A 17,751-nucleotide genomic window follows, 5' to 3' on the forward strand; every position below is an offset into this window, starting at 1 on the left:
TGCCTTCAGGTGTTTCAGAAGATTCTTTGCTTGGCTACGCATCGTGCAGCTACAAGACCGGCACTCGCTCTTGATGGAAACGTGGGTCCCCCATCCATTTGAAGTCTAGTCCATTTTTTTAAATAGCTGCAACTTGTTTGGGGTTCTGCACCTGCTCCCAAGTACCCCACCAACACCTAGTGAGTTTTACAATCACATTTTCCTATTTTCTTTTTATTTATCCCCCCGGCTGCTGTGTGAAAAACCTACACAAACAGCACAAACTGATGGGCTCTGCAGCAACCAGTGGAATTGATGAGGCACTAAGTGTTGTCAGATACCAGAGTCTTTTCCTTCTGTGTTCTCAGTTGATTTGGGCATCAGTAACAGGGCTAGCAAGTGAGCAGGTTTCAGGCACAGGTGTAACGGACGATGAACCCTGAACGCCTTTTCCCTCCACTAGGTGGTGCTTTTTCCAGCTCACAACTTCACACAAAACCTCAAATGCTTTTTCACATCTTGTGCTATTACTTCTTTGCCCTCCTGTCCTAAATCTTTCATAAGCTCGAAATTCAGCTAATTAAGAAGGTGCAGGAGGGAAATAATGAAAAACTATTTTAAACAACAAAATTGGCCTAGATAGTAATTATCAGCCATCAAACACCCATTAAATCACCCAGCCCACCTCTAAGGCCAGGTCAGGTTGTTCTCCACGGGATATTCCCTAACAGTTTGTCCCATCCCAGAGAATGGGGCTTCTCCACTTTACCTGGGGGAGAATATTCCTCAGCCCACCACCCTCTCAAGGTCAGATCATCAGTCTGGATAGTCTGGCAAAACAAAACACCCTTTTGACTTTCCCCACACAAGAGACCTAGAGTGTAAGCCGTGGGACAGAGTCGAGAGCCAGGGGTCTAGTCCCAGCTCCAATTTGTGTGACCTTCATCTCCGTGCCTCAGTTTCCTCATCTCTAAAATGAGATACAGCCATATTCCAGTCTCACAAATATGCTGGAAGGGTTAATGTTTGTAGAGTGCTGAGCTAAGCAGTGGTATTCTCACCATCCTGAACCTCCTTTCCAGCCTTGGGGTTTCGCCCCACATCTGCCCTTGGTCTACTCTTAGCCATGCTATACATATGCATCTCAGAAGACAATCCGTTCAAAACCCCAGGTTGCTTTCGCAGGTCTTCTCTGCATTGCTTTCAGTCTGTGGTAGTGTGGTGCCCAGAACCGACTGGGATATTCCAGATGCAGTCACACGAGTGCTGTACGGAGACGGAACACAAGAGCGCTCCCTGGCCGTTTTTGTTGGAGCATGGCATAGGGTGGGCTGAAAAATGATTCCCCTGCCATGCCCCCCGGCCTGCTTCCTGTTCTCTTGCCTCCTTGCCTTTGAGCACTCTCCTCCCCCTCCCCACTCGGGTAGAGCAATCAGACAGCCACAGGCTGAAGTGAAGGTTCCACACCCCTGGGACATTGCCCTGTTTTACACCTTTACCTTCGTGGGGGAAGGAGCTGAAGGAGGTGCCACCGGAGAGGTCAGGGAAGGAGTTGGAATGACCGGTGCAGCCAGAGGTGTCTGAGCAGGTGTGCTGGGCTCACTGCTACTCATCTCGCCCCCTGAGGCGGAAGCGGAGCCAGAGGGCCCAGCTGTACCGCTGGATGCTGCAGAGTTGGGAGTCCGGGTAGGCTGCAAAACAACATGGTCAAGGGGGAAAAGAGTCAGAACAGCACTTGCTTTGGGAGGGATCTGCCATCACTCACCACTGTCTCCACCTTTCATTCGGGCCTCGCTTTGAACTTTGCCTCCATGTTATTCTTAAAACAAGCCCTTCCTGGGACAGAGCACCATCACCAATTATTATGGCTGAGGGCCTGTGACTCCCAGTGCTGGTTTCAACACAGACGAACACAGGGAGTGAAACCCTGTAGGGTGTAACTACTGCAGAACCGACGGACTTACCGATGATCCTAGAACATGCAGGCACTGTGCAATATTCTACTTATCTGCAAGGGCCCATTCTGGGCACGAGCATACAGTCCCCACTAAGCATACCCGATACCTTCAGAAAAGGGCTTCTGGCAAGGCTGAGGACAAGAAACATTTTGCTTCACCAGTTAGAGAGTGGTAATAGTGGGCAATGGAATTGTAAAAATGGCCCAGTGCTAACCCAGCAGATCCATGCCACACCTTGAGTCCTATATGCTGCTATGAACAGACAACACTATGTTTTCGGTTCCCTTTATTACTGTGAGCCCTGCACAGCTAGCACTGCTCTGGGAAAGGGAGTTGGAGCTGGGATCCTGTGCCCAGGTCTGGGGCCCACAAGTCAAGATGGATGTTGATAAATTGGAGAGGGGTCAAAGAAAAGCCATGAGAGTGACGGAAGGGTCAGAAAACCTGCCTTGTAGGGATCCTCTAAGAGCTCAGTCTATTTAGCTGAACAAGAGACATTTAAGGGTGATTTGATCCCAGCCTATAAGTACCTAAATGGAGGAATAAGGGGAGCAGAGGAAGGTCTAACATGATCCAATGGCTGGAAGTCAAAGCTAGACAAACTTAGAGTGGAAATATGGCGTACATCTTTAACAGTGAAAGTAATTAACCTTTGGAACAATTTACTGAGGGTCGTGGTGAATTCTCTGTCACTGACACTTTAAAATCAAGACTGGCTGTTTTTCTAAAAGCTCCACTCCAGGAATTATTTTGGGGCAGGTCTCTGGCCTGTGCTTTGCTGGGGTCAGACTAGATGATCACAATGGTTCCTGCTGACCTTGAAATCTATGAATTTTTAGGGGACTAGAGAGGGGTAGATCCCAGGAGTGACAATAAACGAAGCAGCAGTAAGGAGTTTGCTAACATCTAACAAAGGCTATACAGAGAAATAATGGAGGGGCACTTATGGGGGAGGTGGCAGTAGAAGAGAAAGCCTGACACTTGTGACAGACCAGCCTTTGGACCTGCAAAACTGTGTCCAATCACCTAACCTGGGTCCAGCCAAATATAGCTTTGGACGGAGACTCTCCTACATAAACAAATGATGGACACACCTAATTCTGATAAACTTCAAGCAAGAGTGCCCCGAAGGCCTCCAGAGCCAGCCATTTGTAAATGGCATTTGCGTATTTGCATTTTCTGAACTTTAATTCAACGTATTATTCAGAATTTAGCAAACAGCTGCTACTGGGTACTTGGAGATTTTCAATTTTAAAGTCTGAATTGTTTTAATTTGCCATTTTAATCTTGTTTCTTCAGCATACCCTTGCAGATTTCACTCCTGCTTCTTGGGAGAGTCAAATGGTCTCTTTTGTATGCTGTTCTTTGTCTCCAACTTTATGACACAACACGGAAGTTGGTAGTTTTCCTTTTAAACGTATTGCCATGATACATGGTAAATTCTGACTTCATCTAGAAGGGGCAGGGTTCCCCAAGAAGAGCCATGCTCAGTAATGAAGCAAGCCTACGACATACCATCACAGGCGTGGTAACAATGGACACTACACTGTGATATGGGGCCTACGCAGCTGTTCTCTGGACTGGCTGGAGCTCCCAGCAGTGTGGCGTAAAAGGGCTGCAATACAGGTGAGGAGACGAAGGGAATCTGAAGTCTACAAAAAAGCAGCAAACTTCTCAGAAAGTGCTGACTAGTGCTTATCTTCAACTCATAAGAACATAAGAAAGGCCAGTCTGGGTCAGACCAAAGATCCATCCAGCCCAGTGTCCTGTCTGCCGATAGTGGCCAATGCCAGGTGCCCCAGAGGGAGTGAACTTAACAGGTCATGATCTAGTGATCTCTCCTACCATCCATCTCCACCCTCTGACAAACAGAGGCTAGGGACACCATTCCTTACCCATCCTGGCTAATAGCCATTAATGGACTTAACCTCCATGAATTTATCCAGCTCTCTTTTAAACCCTGTTATAGTCCTAGCCCTCACAACCTCCTCAGACAAGGAGTTCCACAGGTTGACTGTGCGCTGAGTGAAGAAGAACTTCCTTTGATTTGTTTTAAACCTGCTGCCCATTAATTTCATTTGGTAGCCCCTCGTTCTTATCTTATGGGAACAAGTCAATAACTTTTCCTTCTTCACTTTCTCCACACCACTCATGATTTTATAGACCTATATATAACTCCTCTCCGACATGCATTTCTAACGGACCCATCGCTGTGGTATCGAGGTGTGTTAGAGTCAGTCAGCTAATTTATTGAGGGTTAATTTCATTTTATCCCTTGGCATTGTCTCTTTGGCACACACACCACATTTGTCAAGTCTCAGGGCTGGTCTACACTGACCACTTACCTCGGCATAGCTATTTCTCGGGGGTGTGAATAACCTGAGGTCCACTGCACTAGGTCAATGGAAGGATTCTTCCATGAACCCAGCTTCCACCTCTCGGGGAGCCTGATTAACCACAGCAACGGGGGACCCCTCCCGGGGCTGCAGTGAGTGTCTACATGGCAGAACTACAGCTTTGTCACGGTCGCATTTTAAGCTTAGACACAGCCTAACTCCCAGCTCAGCTCTGCATTAGCTAGGATACAGCCAGGCCATCACTCCAGATCAGCATGGGCACCGGTGCTTGAGAACCATTTACGGCAATGAACCAACGCTGCCTGAACCTTCCTGAGCAGCACTGTTCACCGGGACATTGAACTCTGGTCCCCCAGTAGGCACCATGCTGCAGAGTCTCCAGAGTGAGCGCTCTGGGCACATGACGCAGAAGTCTAGCCTACACAATGAACTGATGGAGGTACAGTGCCCTATGGAGAAGCAGGCTGCTCCATGTTTCCCTCTGAAACTAGGAGCATCCAGCCTTGGTCCTGGGAAGAGGCCTTGTGGCACCAGCCTTTGCCAGGCATATGCCACCTCTGAGAAGCAGGCTACTCTACACAAGCAAATCTCTTTGCTGTAGGGAATTTTCATAGTACTTTGCAGATAAAACCGCGTTGCCAGATCGAGCTGTCAGCGTCCGTGGGATCAGGGCAGTGTCACCAGTGGACAAACCTAGGTGAGTCTTCAGGGAGTGATGCTGCTGAAGGGCTGGAAGTATTGGGGTGCTTAAAGGCCACCAACTGCAGCTTGGAACCTGGACCTCCTGAGGCGGATAGGGCCAGGGGGAGATGTTGGACCTAGAGCTTGTTGAGACTGGTAACACCTCTCTAGGGGAGGGTAGGACACCAGGTGTTCTGAGAGCAGCATTGGCAAGGCCCCTATTCAAAACACCACTGGGTGCCACCAACCCTGCTAGCTATCAAATGATACTGAGCCTCCCGTTTTGGGAGGAGTTCATGGTGAAGCAGCTCTGGCATTGCCAAGAGCCTTCTGACTTCATACCTGGGTCTGGGGCCAACTGCACTAGTGGCACCAGCTGATGGACTCTTCCTAGCCAAGGCTGAGGATATGGTGTGCAGGAGGAGTTAGAATATTTATCACTGACCAAGAGGGGCTATGGACACATCTGTGACCTGTCAGAGTTCGCTGGAATTGCCTAGGGAGTGGCTCTGCTCCCTGTGGGCAGAGAACCCCACTGGTAAGTGGATAGCTTTGGTTCTGACAAACACTTGTCTGGGGTCCTGCAGGGTTTAATTCAGTCTCCCCTTCTGATCAGGGCATACCAGGGGACACTAGGAGGGGTAGTAAGGAGACATGGGGGGAGATGCCTTCGGTATATAACGATACTCAGCTCTGCGGAGGGAGTGTCTGCTAGCTGGCCTTGCCCTGGAGAGCTAGCCAGCTGAGATAATGCTGACAAGGCTGGGGGAAGGAGCTAGCAGAACTCATTAGTATTGGATCAGCATCTGCTATTGGTCACTATAGTTTGTAACTTGGGCTTTAGTTAGACCCCAGATGCGACTGGATGTGGAAGCAGCAAACATCAGCAAAGGTGCCACGTTACTGTCTGGGTGGAATGGGGTGACTAATGGCCGTGTCAGTCAGATGCAAGCCTACTACACTTATCCATGCCTTTGTTTCCTCCAGATCAGACCATCATAAAGCGTTCTCCATGGGGCAACATCTTAACATCACTCAAACTGAAGGGGACGCAGAATGCAGCAATCCATTTGAGCCGTCTCTCTCTCTCTCTCTCTCTCACTGGGAGCACCCTAGGAACTGCATTGGCTTCCGGGTGGAATTCAAAGTGGTGGCTCAAACTTCACACTCTAAATGGTCTGTCCTATAATTACCCCAAGCAGTCGCCTCTCCCCCTTGTGGCACATGACCAGAGCAGCCATCAGCCCAGGCATTCAGGCTGGAGCCCTCTGGCTGTAAGCGAGAGTATGCTGCTAGCAGGGTACAAAGGCTGCGGGACTCAAACTGGCCTCTTTTCTTGATCCCCTAGAACAGAAATGTGAACTCTGGTCACACAGCGAAGCCCATCCCTTCTCCCAGGCATTTGGGAGGGGACATTTGAGGGGAAGATTTTATTTGCTATTGGAGGAGGGAGAGAGAGTGTGTGTCATTTACTTTTGGTGGTAGCAGCAGTCTGTTATTGGCTGGACTGTCAACTCTTGAAGACAGGAAGTGTGTACACATATTTGTGCCACACCTAGATTGGTGGGACTCCAGGCCACACTGGGGTCTCTGGATGCAACTGCAGTACGAACAAACACTTCCATGGGGTAATGACTGAAGATTTCTAATACTGTCAAAAAGAAAAGGAATACTTGTGGCACCTTAGAGACTAACCAATGAATGCATCCGATGAAGTGAGCTGTAGCTCACGGAAGCTCATGCTCAAATAAATGGGTTAGTCTCTAAGATGCCACAAGTCCTCCTTTTCTTTTTGCGAATACAGACTAACACGGCTGTTACTCTGAAACCTAATATTGTCAGAGCATGAATGGAAGCCTATAGGTGGAACAACATCTTTTAATAAACTGAATGAACAAATAAATACGTCTTCCCTGACTGGAGTTAGCCACACAACCCAGTGAAATCAAAGACACAATCAAAGCCCCCCACCTCATGAGATAGAATGCAACTGTTCCGAGAGACGAGGTGGGTGAGGTGGTATCTTTTGTTGGACTGACTTGTGTTGGTGAAAGAGACAAGCTTTTGAGCTACACAGAGTTCGTCTTACGTCAGCGGACGAGCTCTGTGTAGCGTGAAAGCTCGACTCTTTCACCAACACAAGTCAGCCTAATAAAAGATACCACCTCACCCACCTCGACTCTCTCATATCTTGGGACCAACCTGGCTCCAAGCACACTGCAAACGGAGGAAGTGTTTGCCATTTACAAATCATCATGTAGCCACAGGCTTTTGGAGGATCTGTGTCCAGGCTGTAGCCTCCCCCAACTCTGCTTCTCTGCACTGCTAGCACCAGAGTTTGCTACACACAGCAGGCTCTCTCCACAGCCATACAAAACCCTGGATGACTTTGGCGTTGTCTCCTTAAAAGAGACTACTCAGAACTCCCTCCCCCACAAACAACCTCAAGCCCCCTGTAACGAACAGCAACCAGGGAGAGCCAACGTATAACGTTACCACAGGGACGTCTCGAGGGGAGCTTCAGCCATAAAGTGGAAATAGGATCACCCAGGCATTTTTATGCTCTAATTCATTAAATTAGTTCTGGGAACAGCAGAGAGTAACAGCCTTGATGACAATTTCACCCTTGCAGATTCACCCCAGGGAAGCGTTTCTGTCTGTAGCGATTTCCCAGGTTCCCCAAAAGGACGGAAAAAGGAAACAGACATTGGAGTTTAGCATTTAAGTAAAAATCAATGCCCACTGACCACAGCTCTTGGTTCTCACCTTGGGCCGCCTGGTGGTGGTCTGGAGGGCAACAGGAGTAGAAGGCAGAGTAGGAGAAACATTCATACAGGGAAAGACAGGAACAGAGATACATAGACAGCAGCGGCAGCAGCGGCAGATGCAGCAAAGAACAAGGTAAAGGAAACAAAAAGACATGACCGCCATTAGTGTGCGTAGCGTCAGGATAACATGCTCATTCCCCCATGCTCCCACGACGGCCCCAGGTGAAACAGAACCCTGATGTGGCTCACCTCACACCCGGGCTAGAAAAATCTCTCAGTCATTTGCACTCAAGACACCGAAGTTCTCCCATGGCCACCCCTATCTTTAACATGCAGATGCAGGACCGCAAAGATCTTCCCATCAGGAAGTCTTCCGTCATGAGACAGGAAGCCTGACTACTTGGACAATGGAGGCGCCCTGCATGCTGACACCTGCTGTCCTCGCAGCTGCCCACGGGGCATCCACAACCTGATCCATCTAGTGGACTCCTGGAAAGATCTCAGAAAGGCGAAGTTTGGGCTCCCTTGGCTTAGCTGGAGAAACACCCTGCTGAGTTGTTGTTGGACTGCCCAGGGTTCTCAAGGCTTCTGCTGGCAGGAGCCTGGATTTCACTCACACACATCCTTTTCCTAGACGGGGTTACTGAAGCTCAAGTGTCACAAACTGCCCAAAGAGAAGCAGGAGCAAGAGGATTCTAACTCCTTCAGTTACACCATCACAGGCTTTGCATTTTGTGAAGCTTCACCTCAAACCTGGAGGCATTGCCATTTTCCCCTTGGCTCTGAAGAATAAAATGTGTCACGTTATCAAGTAGGCCCATTCAGACTTAGGCACCTGTCCTCTGTATCAAGGAAGTTGATACAAGATTACAACAACCAATCTGGCAACACCACACCTAGGAATTTTTCACACTATGTGCCTCCTTGCTGTGTGGTTACTACACACGGACTGTCCCATTATGTGGTGCCTCGTCGACAAAGATTTAACAGAAATCGAGACACCAGGCAGGAGTGAACTTGGAGCAGCTTTCTTCGGCCAGTGTGTTGCAGGGAAAGCATGAAGGGATATACTCCCTGTCTGTGTCACTCCATTACTGGGAGCTAATCAGACAAGGAACAGAGCTACACTGAAAGGTGGAGCTTCTGTTCTGTCACACTTAATGGCCTACACAATATCACCCCATTAAATGGGGCACATTAATGGGGCACATTAAACCCCATTATAGTCTGCTTTCCTTTACCATTAAAAGGTAAAACAATGCACTAGGAAGTCTTAAGGTTAGCAGGACCAGAGCAGGTCAAAAGAAACCAGCCCTCATGCTCCTCCCGCACTGGGTAGCATGAGGAATGAGGCCTTTAATCACACAAAGCCTACTGGCAACTATCTGGCTGCTACAACCACAGACATGCTGGCCAATGCAAGGCCATGTAAAACAGCTGGCCTGTATGTGAGAGACAGGAAGACAAAGCTTCAGAGTTTAAGTGAGGCAGTGGTCCACATCTTTATCTGAGGGGGATGGTCTCACTCGCATGTAACTTTGGTAAACCAGGAAACACATGGCTTCTAGTAATCCCTCTCTTCCTTTTTAATATCAGAATTGCACAGAATAGTCTAAGGGTCACACAGTAAAATGCAAACCCCTTCGAACACCTGATATGAGGCACATCCTTTGGGGATAAATCCTACTTTGCTCACAATTCCAGAAGAAAACTTCCCAGAGAGTCTAACTCTGGCTAGCTGCTACTTTTAACGTAGAAGTGAAAGACTTACAGCCTCCAGAGCAGTTTTCTTATTTTGCAAAACACTAATCAGGAAAGTGTTCCCACCAAGCAGTAGAAGCTAAAAAACCTGGAGATTAATTTAGTGTTGAGGACTGGCAGTGTAAGGTCTTCCAGAGTGCTTTGGAAAAGCTAAGAGTCTCTCAAAACATCCACAGGAAAACCCATTGTGTGGAATGAATCTTTGAAAACCTGATGCAACTATCTGTTAACTCTGGCCATCCCCAGGGGGAAATTCTGCAGAAGAGCTTCCATCAAGTGGCCCTGCTCTGAGAAACCCTCTCTTCTCTGGGATTTAGCAACCCAGGCATGTTCCCGTGTTCCATTCCTTGCCAAGCACTGGGCTGCCAGTGCAGCATGTTAAAGAGGAACTCAACAAAATCTCTATTGTCAGAGAAATGTTGCTTCAAACATGGCTCCTGGTGTCCTATTATGGAATGGTTAGCACCAAAAAAGCCAGAGCCAACAATGGAGGTGCTAGCTGGATGGGCCTCTCGGCTTCCAAGAAGCAGATATAAGGAGTTCTTGATACTTGACAAAAATTAGTAGCCAAGGGCTGAAATATTTTAAACTGACAACCAACTTTGTACATTCAAGAAATACATCAGAACTGCCTGTTCCAACAGATGGATTTATACTAACGATAAATACCCCCGAGGGTGTTAATGAAGCCCCCTGAAAGATACACCAGCATCTCAGATCAACCAACCTTGAAATGGTCACTTCTGGGGCACTAAGGAAGTTGAGAGCATCTTTCCCAGATTAAACCATACAGGATCCTAACAAAACTTGTCTCCTGGCAGCTCTAACTAAAGCTACCCTGCCATTCCCATGAAAGGAAAAACAGCTAAGAAGCGGGCAATAGCATTTTTAATCCTTGTGCCGTTTCCCCTGTGTTATTAGGCCTAGTTTAAGGGTGGAAGTTCATCAGTTTGGTCCCAGCCCATCAAACTCACTTTGTAAAGATGATACAGCCTGAGCGGTCAGCTATGAAATTCACTGGGGGAACGGCTCATTTGTAAATGAAGGTCATAACAATGGTTCACTGATCTCATCAGGGTGTAGAACAGACTGGTCTTGATGCTGCCTAGGCAGATCTGCTGTGTGTGTCCTGTATAACATTTGCTTGTTTCTTCTAATGAACGTTATAAAAACTACAATCAAAAACTTCCCTCCCTTTGGCAGGCGTTCCGGAGCCCCAGGGTATGTCTACACTGCAGCCCAGGCAGAAAGACTCACGCCCGTACGACTAGAGCTAGCATGCTAACATTAGCAGCGTGACCGTTGCAGGTCAGGCTGCAGCTCAGGCCCACTCAACTCCCTAGTCCGAGAGCCCAAGCTCCAGCCCAACCTGCAACAGCCATGTTGCTAATTTTAGTGCACCAGGGGGAGACTCTAGCCAGGCTAGCAGGCTTGCTCCAAGCTGCAGTGCAGACATATCCTCAGGGTCTAGAGAGCACTTGCTGGTCGCCTGCAGAGAGCCAGCTAGTTACAAGTGCTAGCTCGTTTCCAGCCAGTAAAGTCCTCTGAAATACAGCTGGAAATACATCCCGTACATTCCCAATACTCATTTTCCATGTAAGCAATTGCTCCAGGGAAGTGGTAGGATTGCCAGTGGAAGGGGAGCTGGTCTGCGTGGCCACGAACAGAAGAGGTGGTGACACTCTAATAAGAAGCGACCCACTGCTATGAAAATGTTTGGGAACCTCTGTCCCACAGCTATGTCTGATGCCTGAACTTTTTGAGGTCCCAGAAGAACAGGGCTACCAACTTTACCAGTTACAGCCTAATGAAGAACTTTGGGACCGCTTAAGAGCTCAGAAAGCTCTGTATCAAGTATTCCAGCCATGAATATTTCAACAGTCGGTGGTTCTGAACTGTGCTGCATAATGCAAATAAATATTTGATGCCATTCTGTAACCTTTGTTCCTCCACAAATCCCACATTCAATAGGAAAAGTAGTATCTGGGACCCAAAATAGAAACACACAGGCTGGGAAAGCTTCACTGCCAGCATGCAGAAATCAGGAAAGCCACCTGCTAGCTATCAACGTCTAGAAGAGCAAAGCATGGCCTAGGAAGTCCGCCTTGCCCTGTCCCCTTCCTCTTCAATATAAAGGTGCAGCTCCCAGGCCCTACTGGTCCCAACACACACCATTCCACCTGGAGTAGAATGGTCTCAATTTGGATCAAGATAGCAGTGTTCTCTGCTGGCAGCTGTAGGTGTGCGCTGCACCCGTATATGGACTATGAGAGCAGCTGCAAGGCTCTTAATTTTAAGACCCCTCGGTGTGGTCAGTGGGCTCCTAGTAAGTTATCACAGGCCCAAAGCCAGGGCTCGTGAACCACAGGAGCAACATACAGCTGGAATTCCTATTAACTGCATGTTTCCACACAGGCTACTCATATAGCACGTGTGAGAGCGTTTCCAGCACCCAATGGGTGAGCCCTGCTTGCACATTATAGGAGCTGGAAGCTGCTGAAGATAGGTACCCTAGGAACACAAACACTTTACTTCAAGACTGCAGCACCTGAGCCCACTACTCAAGTCTTCTCCAGAGGATGCTCAGCAGTTGGATAAACCTGCAGGAATTAATGTAGCTTCCCATTAACATAATTACAGGGCTTCCTCTCTAGCTGATTATTCTGGACAGTCACATGTTCTGTGCATTATTGCTAACTGTACCTTACAATAAGAAGCTTTACATGACACCTTCAAGAATCCGAGAGACCTAGCGCATGATGGGCTTGCTCACACTCTCAGAAGTAGCCAAATACAGAGCAATCATAGGAGGAACAAATCCGACCAGGAAAGGAAATTTTAATATAGGGAAATTGCATATAAATCAGGTAATGATGGCAGACTTTAAAACTTCCCTGGAAGAAATGCAGGCTGGCCCTAACAGCCATCAAATCACCAGAAATGGATATATATGGATCTTGGTTTCCAGACTTGGCCACAGCTCTGTTTTCTTTCTGCTCCCAAGAGCGATACAGAATCAGCATTTGCAAAACTTTTCTTTTGGAAGAGGATTTTAAAGGAGCTTTAAAAATAATCACCATACAGGAAAGTGTCTCACTCTCTTTGGTCAGCTTAAGATTCCAGATCCATACACCAGGTGCATTTACTGGAACAGAATTAAGAAAACACCTTCTGGCTGCTGCAGCTGAAACAATTAAAGTGGCAGGGAAAGGTGTATGTTTGCTTTTGGGCTATTTGTATTTTTAAACTTGTATTTCTAGCAGATCACTAGATGTAGATCTCACTAATTGCTCTTTTGAACTTAAAACACTGATATGCTAAAAAAAACAAACATAAGGACACCCAGAGAACAAAAATCAGAGTCTCTACTGTAACCTACAGAAAAATATCAGCTCGACACAGGAAATCCACATAACAATAATCATTGGAAATTCTTAAAACACAGGCAAAAAATAAGAAGCAAAAGAGTCAATTAGCCAGCACGGCCAGAGAAGAGAAATAAAAACTATTATTAGCATGCGACTTTTATACAGCAAGCAGCCGTGGGACGCTAAACCCCTGTCCTCCGATGTGAGCCGCAGAGGCACTGCATGCAACACGAACAGCAGGCTGCCAGGTGACATGGAAAAAGGACTTGAACACAAACTCAAAGGAAAGACTACAAATTAAATTCAATTGCATCGTTTTGTCATTACACACCCACCCGCCCAGCTTGTCTCCCCAGAGACACCTCAAAACTGAGTTGGAAACTCAAAATTAAAGCTCTGCAGTCGTAACATACCAAAAAAAAACCCAAAAAAACCACAAGCAAAACAAAAAATGTTTAGAAGCAGCGTTAAAAATGATCATGTGGATACAGCAGATTGTACCTTCCGTGTTGTTGGGGCCTGCCTCATCATTGCAGAAAAGACAGAGGAAGAGAGAGAAAGAGAAAGAGGGAGGCAGAGAAGAGAACGTTAAAACATTCAATCACAACAATGCAGCTCTCTGTAGACAGTCTCTCTCAAGCACAGTCTGCCCAGGAGCGCTTGCAAATGGCTGCAGCTTTTCCTTTTTATCTGCCATCCATTGACCCTGATAATCCAGCAACCGCTTCCCGAAACCCAGACTGCTAGGGACGCCGTTAATTAGCAAGACTCTAGTGTGCTGGAGTGCGGGTCCATCCTAGCAGCCGGAGCCACGGGCCACACTTCCTTTCTCCGCTGGCCTCTCCAACCACCGCCCAGGGCTCCTCATTACATCATCACTTATGGATTTTTCCCTCCCCTCTCCAAGTTCTTAGGCAGCCCTTAGATCCAGGCACAGCACCAGAGACTCAGCTGATGCTTTCCTTCCACAGGGAGGAGGGATGCACAGGGACGAACGTGCTCCTCTGTAACCTAGCAACACTTTAGGCTCAGCTGTCTCACTGGCTAATTAGAACATTTCTTCATCCCTCCTCCAGCAATAATGGGCCCGGCTCAGCATCTACGCATGCACGCAGAACCTCTTCGCATGATACAGCCCAGCCTCCCTAGCTACTGGAAGCAGTCTACACACCAACCACAGGATCTACCAGAGCCCAAGGAACTGGTTCAAGGGGCAAGTTTGTTAGTTTCTACAGTTTCAAACAAACACAAAGTCACCTTATAGTACTGAGAGTTCACCACCCAGTACTACTCCTGTGTTCCCACCTTCCCCATTCATTCTCTCTCACACAGACACTCAGCTTCACAAGCACACAGGAAATACAACAGCAAAGATTTTTTAAAGTTTATTCAGTTGAATAGCTGCGTGCAAAAATAGAGCCACAGTGAAACCCGCATCAGAGACCAGCCTTGAGAGCCTCCTGCCTTGAGAGTTTGCCCCCAAAGGCTGCCAGGACATGGTCAGGAGGACCTGTTCCACCATCAACAGGAGACACTGCAGTTAAGCAGACATTTCTGAGCGCTAACAACCTGGCTTCGGGGCACTGACAAGTTTAAACCTCAGATTTAACGCCTTTAAAGTTTTCTATCATTCCCAGGCTAATACCTGCCTAGAGGCCAGTGGTTGAGAAAATATTTCCCTTAAAACACAGTAAAAACCCTCACTAATGCTGTAGAACGTGAATTTAAAAGCTACAACAGTCTGGAAATTCTAGGTTAAGGCTTCCGTCCTGCCTGGCATCACTCTCCTCTTCCCCCGCTCCCCATTATAACAGCCTTCCGCTTCAGGCCAGAGACCCTACAAGAGTCCTAGCCTGTATGGGGGCCTGGGGAGCTTGCAGCCTGGCTATGTGGGGTAAAGGAGGTCTCTAGGCTGTATCCGAAGAGAACAGTCTCTCATTCACGCAGGGAGGGTGAAAGAGCCAAACCAGGATCTCGATCCTGTGTTCAGAGGAGGAAATCTTTGGCCCTAGATGAGGGCAAGGTGTTGGAATCTCAGGCCTGGACCAGGAAGGCGTAGGAGGTTGCGATAATGCTCACAGGCCAGTGTGCAAAGCACCGGTCTGACCAGTGCAGAGCTGTTGTTGCCTGGAATGGAAATACTGATGGAAGAATGGTGAAAGTGGAGGGTGTCTGTAGCCCAGAGGAGGAGAGTAGGGAGGACAGTAGGGCAGTGGTGACAGCGCTGGCAATTCCCTGATTTACAAGAAAACTATAAACTCTAGTTTTTAAAATGATAACGTTCTACAGAATAAGGGCTTACACACTTTTTTGAAAAGAGAAAGGAAATATTCTTAGCCCTGGATCCCTTACTGACGGCATGTGTCTGGGAATTATTGACCCTAAATAACTTTTTAAACTGGGGAAATGAAATTTGTCCAATGTGTCGGTGACAGGAGTTCTCATCTAGGACTGGTGCACTGCACCAGTTTGAACGCTAGCCTGAGGTTCTACAGATATGAGCAGCAAAAAAAGGTTTGTAAAACAAACCAACTTCCCCCTCCCCCCCCCATCTCATAACAAAAAATGGGTTTGTCAATCACTTCAGGAATGTTTGATGTTCTTCTCCTCTAGACCAGAGACCAAGTATGAGACGTTTGAGGCCAAACAAAAAATATTTTTGGGGAAGATACATTTGGAGAGGGTGGGAGGAAAAATAGATTTTGGAATGAAAACAGTCTAAATATGGAGTTTCTATGGCTGGAAATTTCCTCAGGTATCGAAGTATCAGTTTCAAAATCAGGCAATGAAAGAGTTAAAATCACCCCACACTGGTCTAAGAAGTCCCCGCATGTGAATAAATCTGTGCCCTCCATCCACGATCCCAAGAGATTCCCCAGCACCGGATGGGAACTATACTTACAAATAAGAGCCACACATGCAAAGTGCAATTTCAACAGTACCAGCAAAAAGGGGGGCTGTTACTCCCTTAATCTGCAGTAAGAGCTTTTATTATCCAGCATTTACTATAATTAATTTTGAAGAGTAAAAGATGATGGTGGAATCAGAAGGATTCAATATAACAGGTATCAAACTGGTACCAAACTCACCTTGACAGTGTCCCTTGAAATGAGAGAGGGTAGGCTGCTGACATCCCCGATACAAGTTTTTTTAAAACTACATTAAAGCTCTCCCTCACCTTCTATGCCTCTTCCCCTAACAATACAAGGAAGAGGCACCAATGGGTAGCAACACAAACTCTTGATTCACAGTTCAATGAGCCCAAATAATGCCATCATGAACTCTATATCTGGATGTTCCTACCATACCATACATTTTTCAGGGGCTGCAACATTCAGATTTCAAGGTCTTATTCATAATTTTGTTGATATGTACAAAGAGAACATTTTCCCTCTGAAAATTATCTATATATTTAGCATTAAAACCACCACTTCCAAGCTCCTTCTCTGGCTTATCAAGCTCTGAAGTGTCTTAGAAGCTGACAATGAGAAAGGTTATTTGAACAGACCAGCATACATATGGCCAAAAACTGAAATGGCCACCAATCAGCCCATCTTTTAATTAAATTAACTAGACTTGATCAGAAATTTGTGTTCATTTAAAAGCACTACCAAGTGCACTGGGTTCAGCTTACAAAAACCACTCAGTAGCCTAAAGCACTGGTTTTCCACCTTTTTATCATTTGCAGACCCCTAAAAATGTTCAAAGGGAGGTGCGAACCCCTTTGGAAATCTTAGGCATAACCTGCGGACCCCCAAGGGTCTGTGGACCACAGGTTGAAAACCACTGGTGGGAAAGGGGAAAGGAAAGCAGATTCTGGTTTTTTGTTGCACATTAAGAAAATAAAACTGATTTAGGACAATAGGAGATCAGCATAACAGGCTGCTCACCGATCACAGCCCCAGTTCGTTTGGGTTTAAAAGGAGATGGATTGCTGAATATTGCTCCTATCAACGGGGAGGAAGGCCATTTTCTTGTTAATATCTGCCCAGCTGACACTGAACAGGGCAATCGTGCATCTCTTTTGAACAATACAGTACAAGTAAAGCCCACAGCACTCGGTCAGTCTTGAACTGGATTTTTCACTTGAAGCACTATGGACCAGATTCCGTCTGGCTCTGGCCACGTCCCTTGCCCTGCAAGGCTGTGCAAGTCCTGGGAAGAAAATAAATGATGCAGAGCTTGGTTAAAGTCTGGGTACAGAAAATGGAGAGCATTTCTAACAATGCAGGCCTATGTTGTGCCACCAACTTGCTGCTAAGCATCAATTTATATCTGAAACACTAAGTTGCCAGGCCAAAGATTGTGTCTTCCTCTTGGGAAGCAGCTGCAAAGCCTAAAACCCCTGACGAGTACCAATGGAGAGCACAGACAGGTCCTTCAGGGACTCAGGACTTCATTTATTGGTAGACCCTATAGCACATGACCTAGATAGAGATGACAGAGCAGAGGAGCAGCTTGTCGGCTTCTCCCAAAGGAGCATGCCTTGGTTCCAAGCTGGATTATATACACACAGAACATGACCATATTTTTCAGAAATCTGCTGTCTGGCAACAATTTACTGAGCGAGAACACCTTAGCAACAAGAGGAGATTTCTGTTTAATTATTCAAAACATTTTCCTCTGGCAGCATTATAGATAGTGGATGTCTTCAAGCACAGAATCCATACTAGCTACCTACAGCATCATCATAATATGGAGGGCAGACACAAGTTAGAGATTCCAGGACGTAACACGGCTACATGCTCAGCTCAAGAGGTGGTATTGCAGGCTTGGGCTTATAGTTTCCGTAGGCTGCTTCTCTGTTGTCATCTGTTCTGCCCAATTTAGATACAGCCATCAGGCTCCTGGCAGGTGGCCAAGTGCATCCATCAGGCTA

The 17,751-nt window shown here is 47.0% G+C and overlaps 1 protein-coding gene across 10 annotated transcripts in view; it reads right to left on the reverse strand.

The window, feature by feature from the left end:
* Positions 1–17,751, reverse strand: part of DCTN1 (dynactin subunit 1) — a 146,273-nt gene that overhangs the window by 32,926 nt on the left and 95,596 nt on the right. For 6 of the 10 annotated variants that reach the window (XM_073343114.1, XM_073343113.1, XM_073343119.1 and 3 more), the window contains exons 6-8: positions 13,374–13,391; positions 7,742–7,762; positions 1,479–1,670 (exon numbers count right to left, since the gene is read on the reverse strand). In XM_073343114.1, the coding sequence (XP_073199215.1) occupies positions 1,479–1,670; positions 7,742–7,762; positions 13,374–13,391 (231 nt within the window). The remainder of the gene's footprint in view (positions 1–1,478; positions 1,671–7,741; positions 7,763–13,373; positions 13,392–17,751) is intronic. The other 4 variants (XM_073343117.2, XM_073343116.2, XM_073343118.2 and 1 more) reach the window with 2 other exon arrangements.

This window comes from Lepidochelys kempii, chromosome 4, assembly GCF_965140285.1.
Source record: "Lepidochelys kempii isolate rLepKem1 chromosome 4, rLepKem1.hap1, whole genome shotgun sequence".
NCBI lineage: Eukaryota > Metazoa > Chordata > Testudines > Cheloniidae > Lepidochelys > Lepidochelys kempii.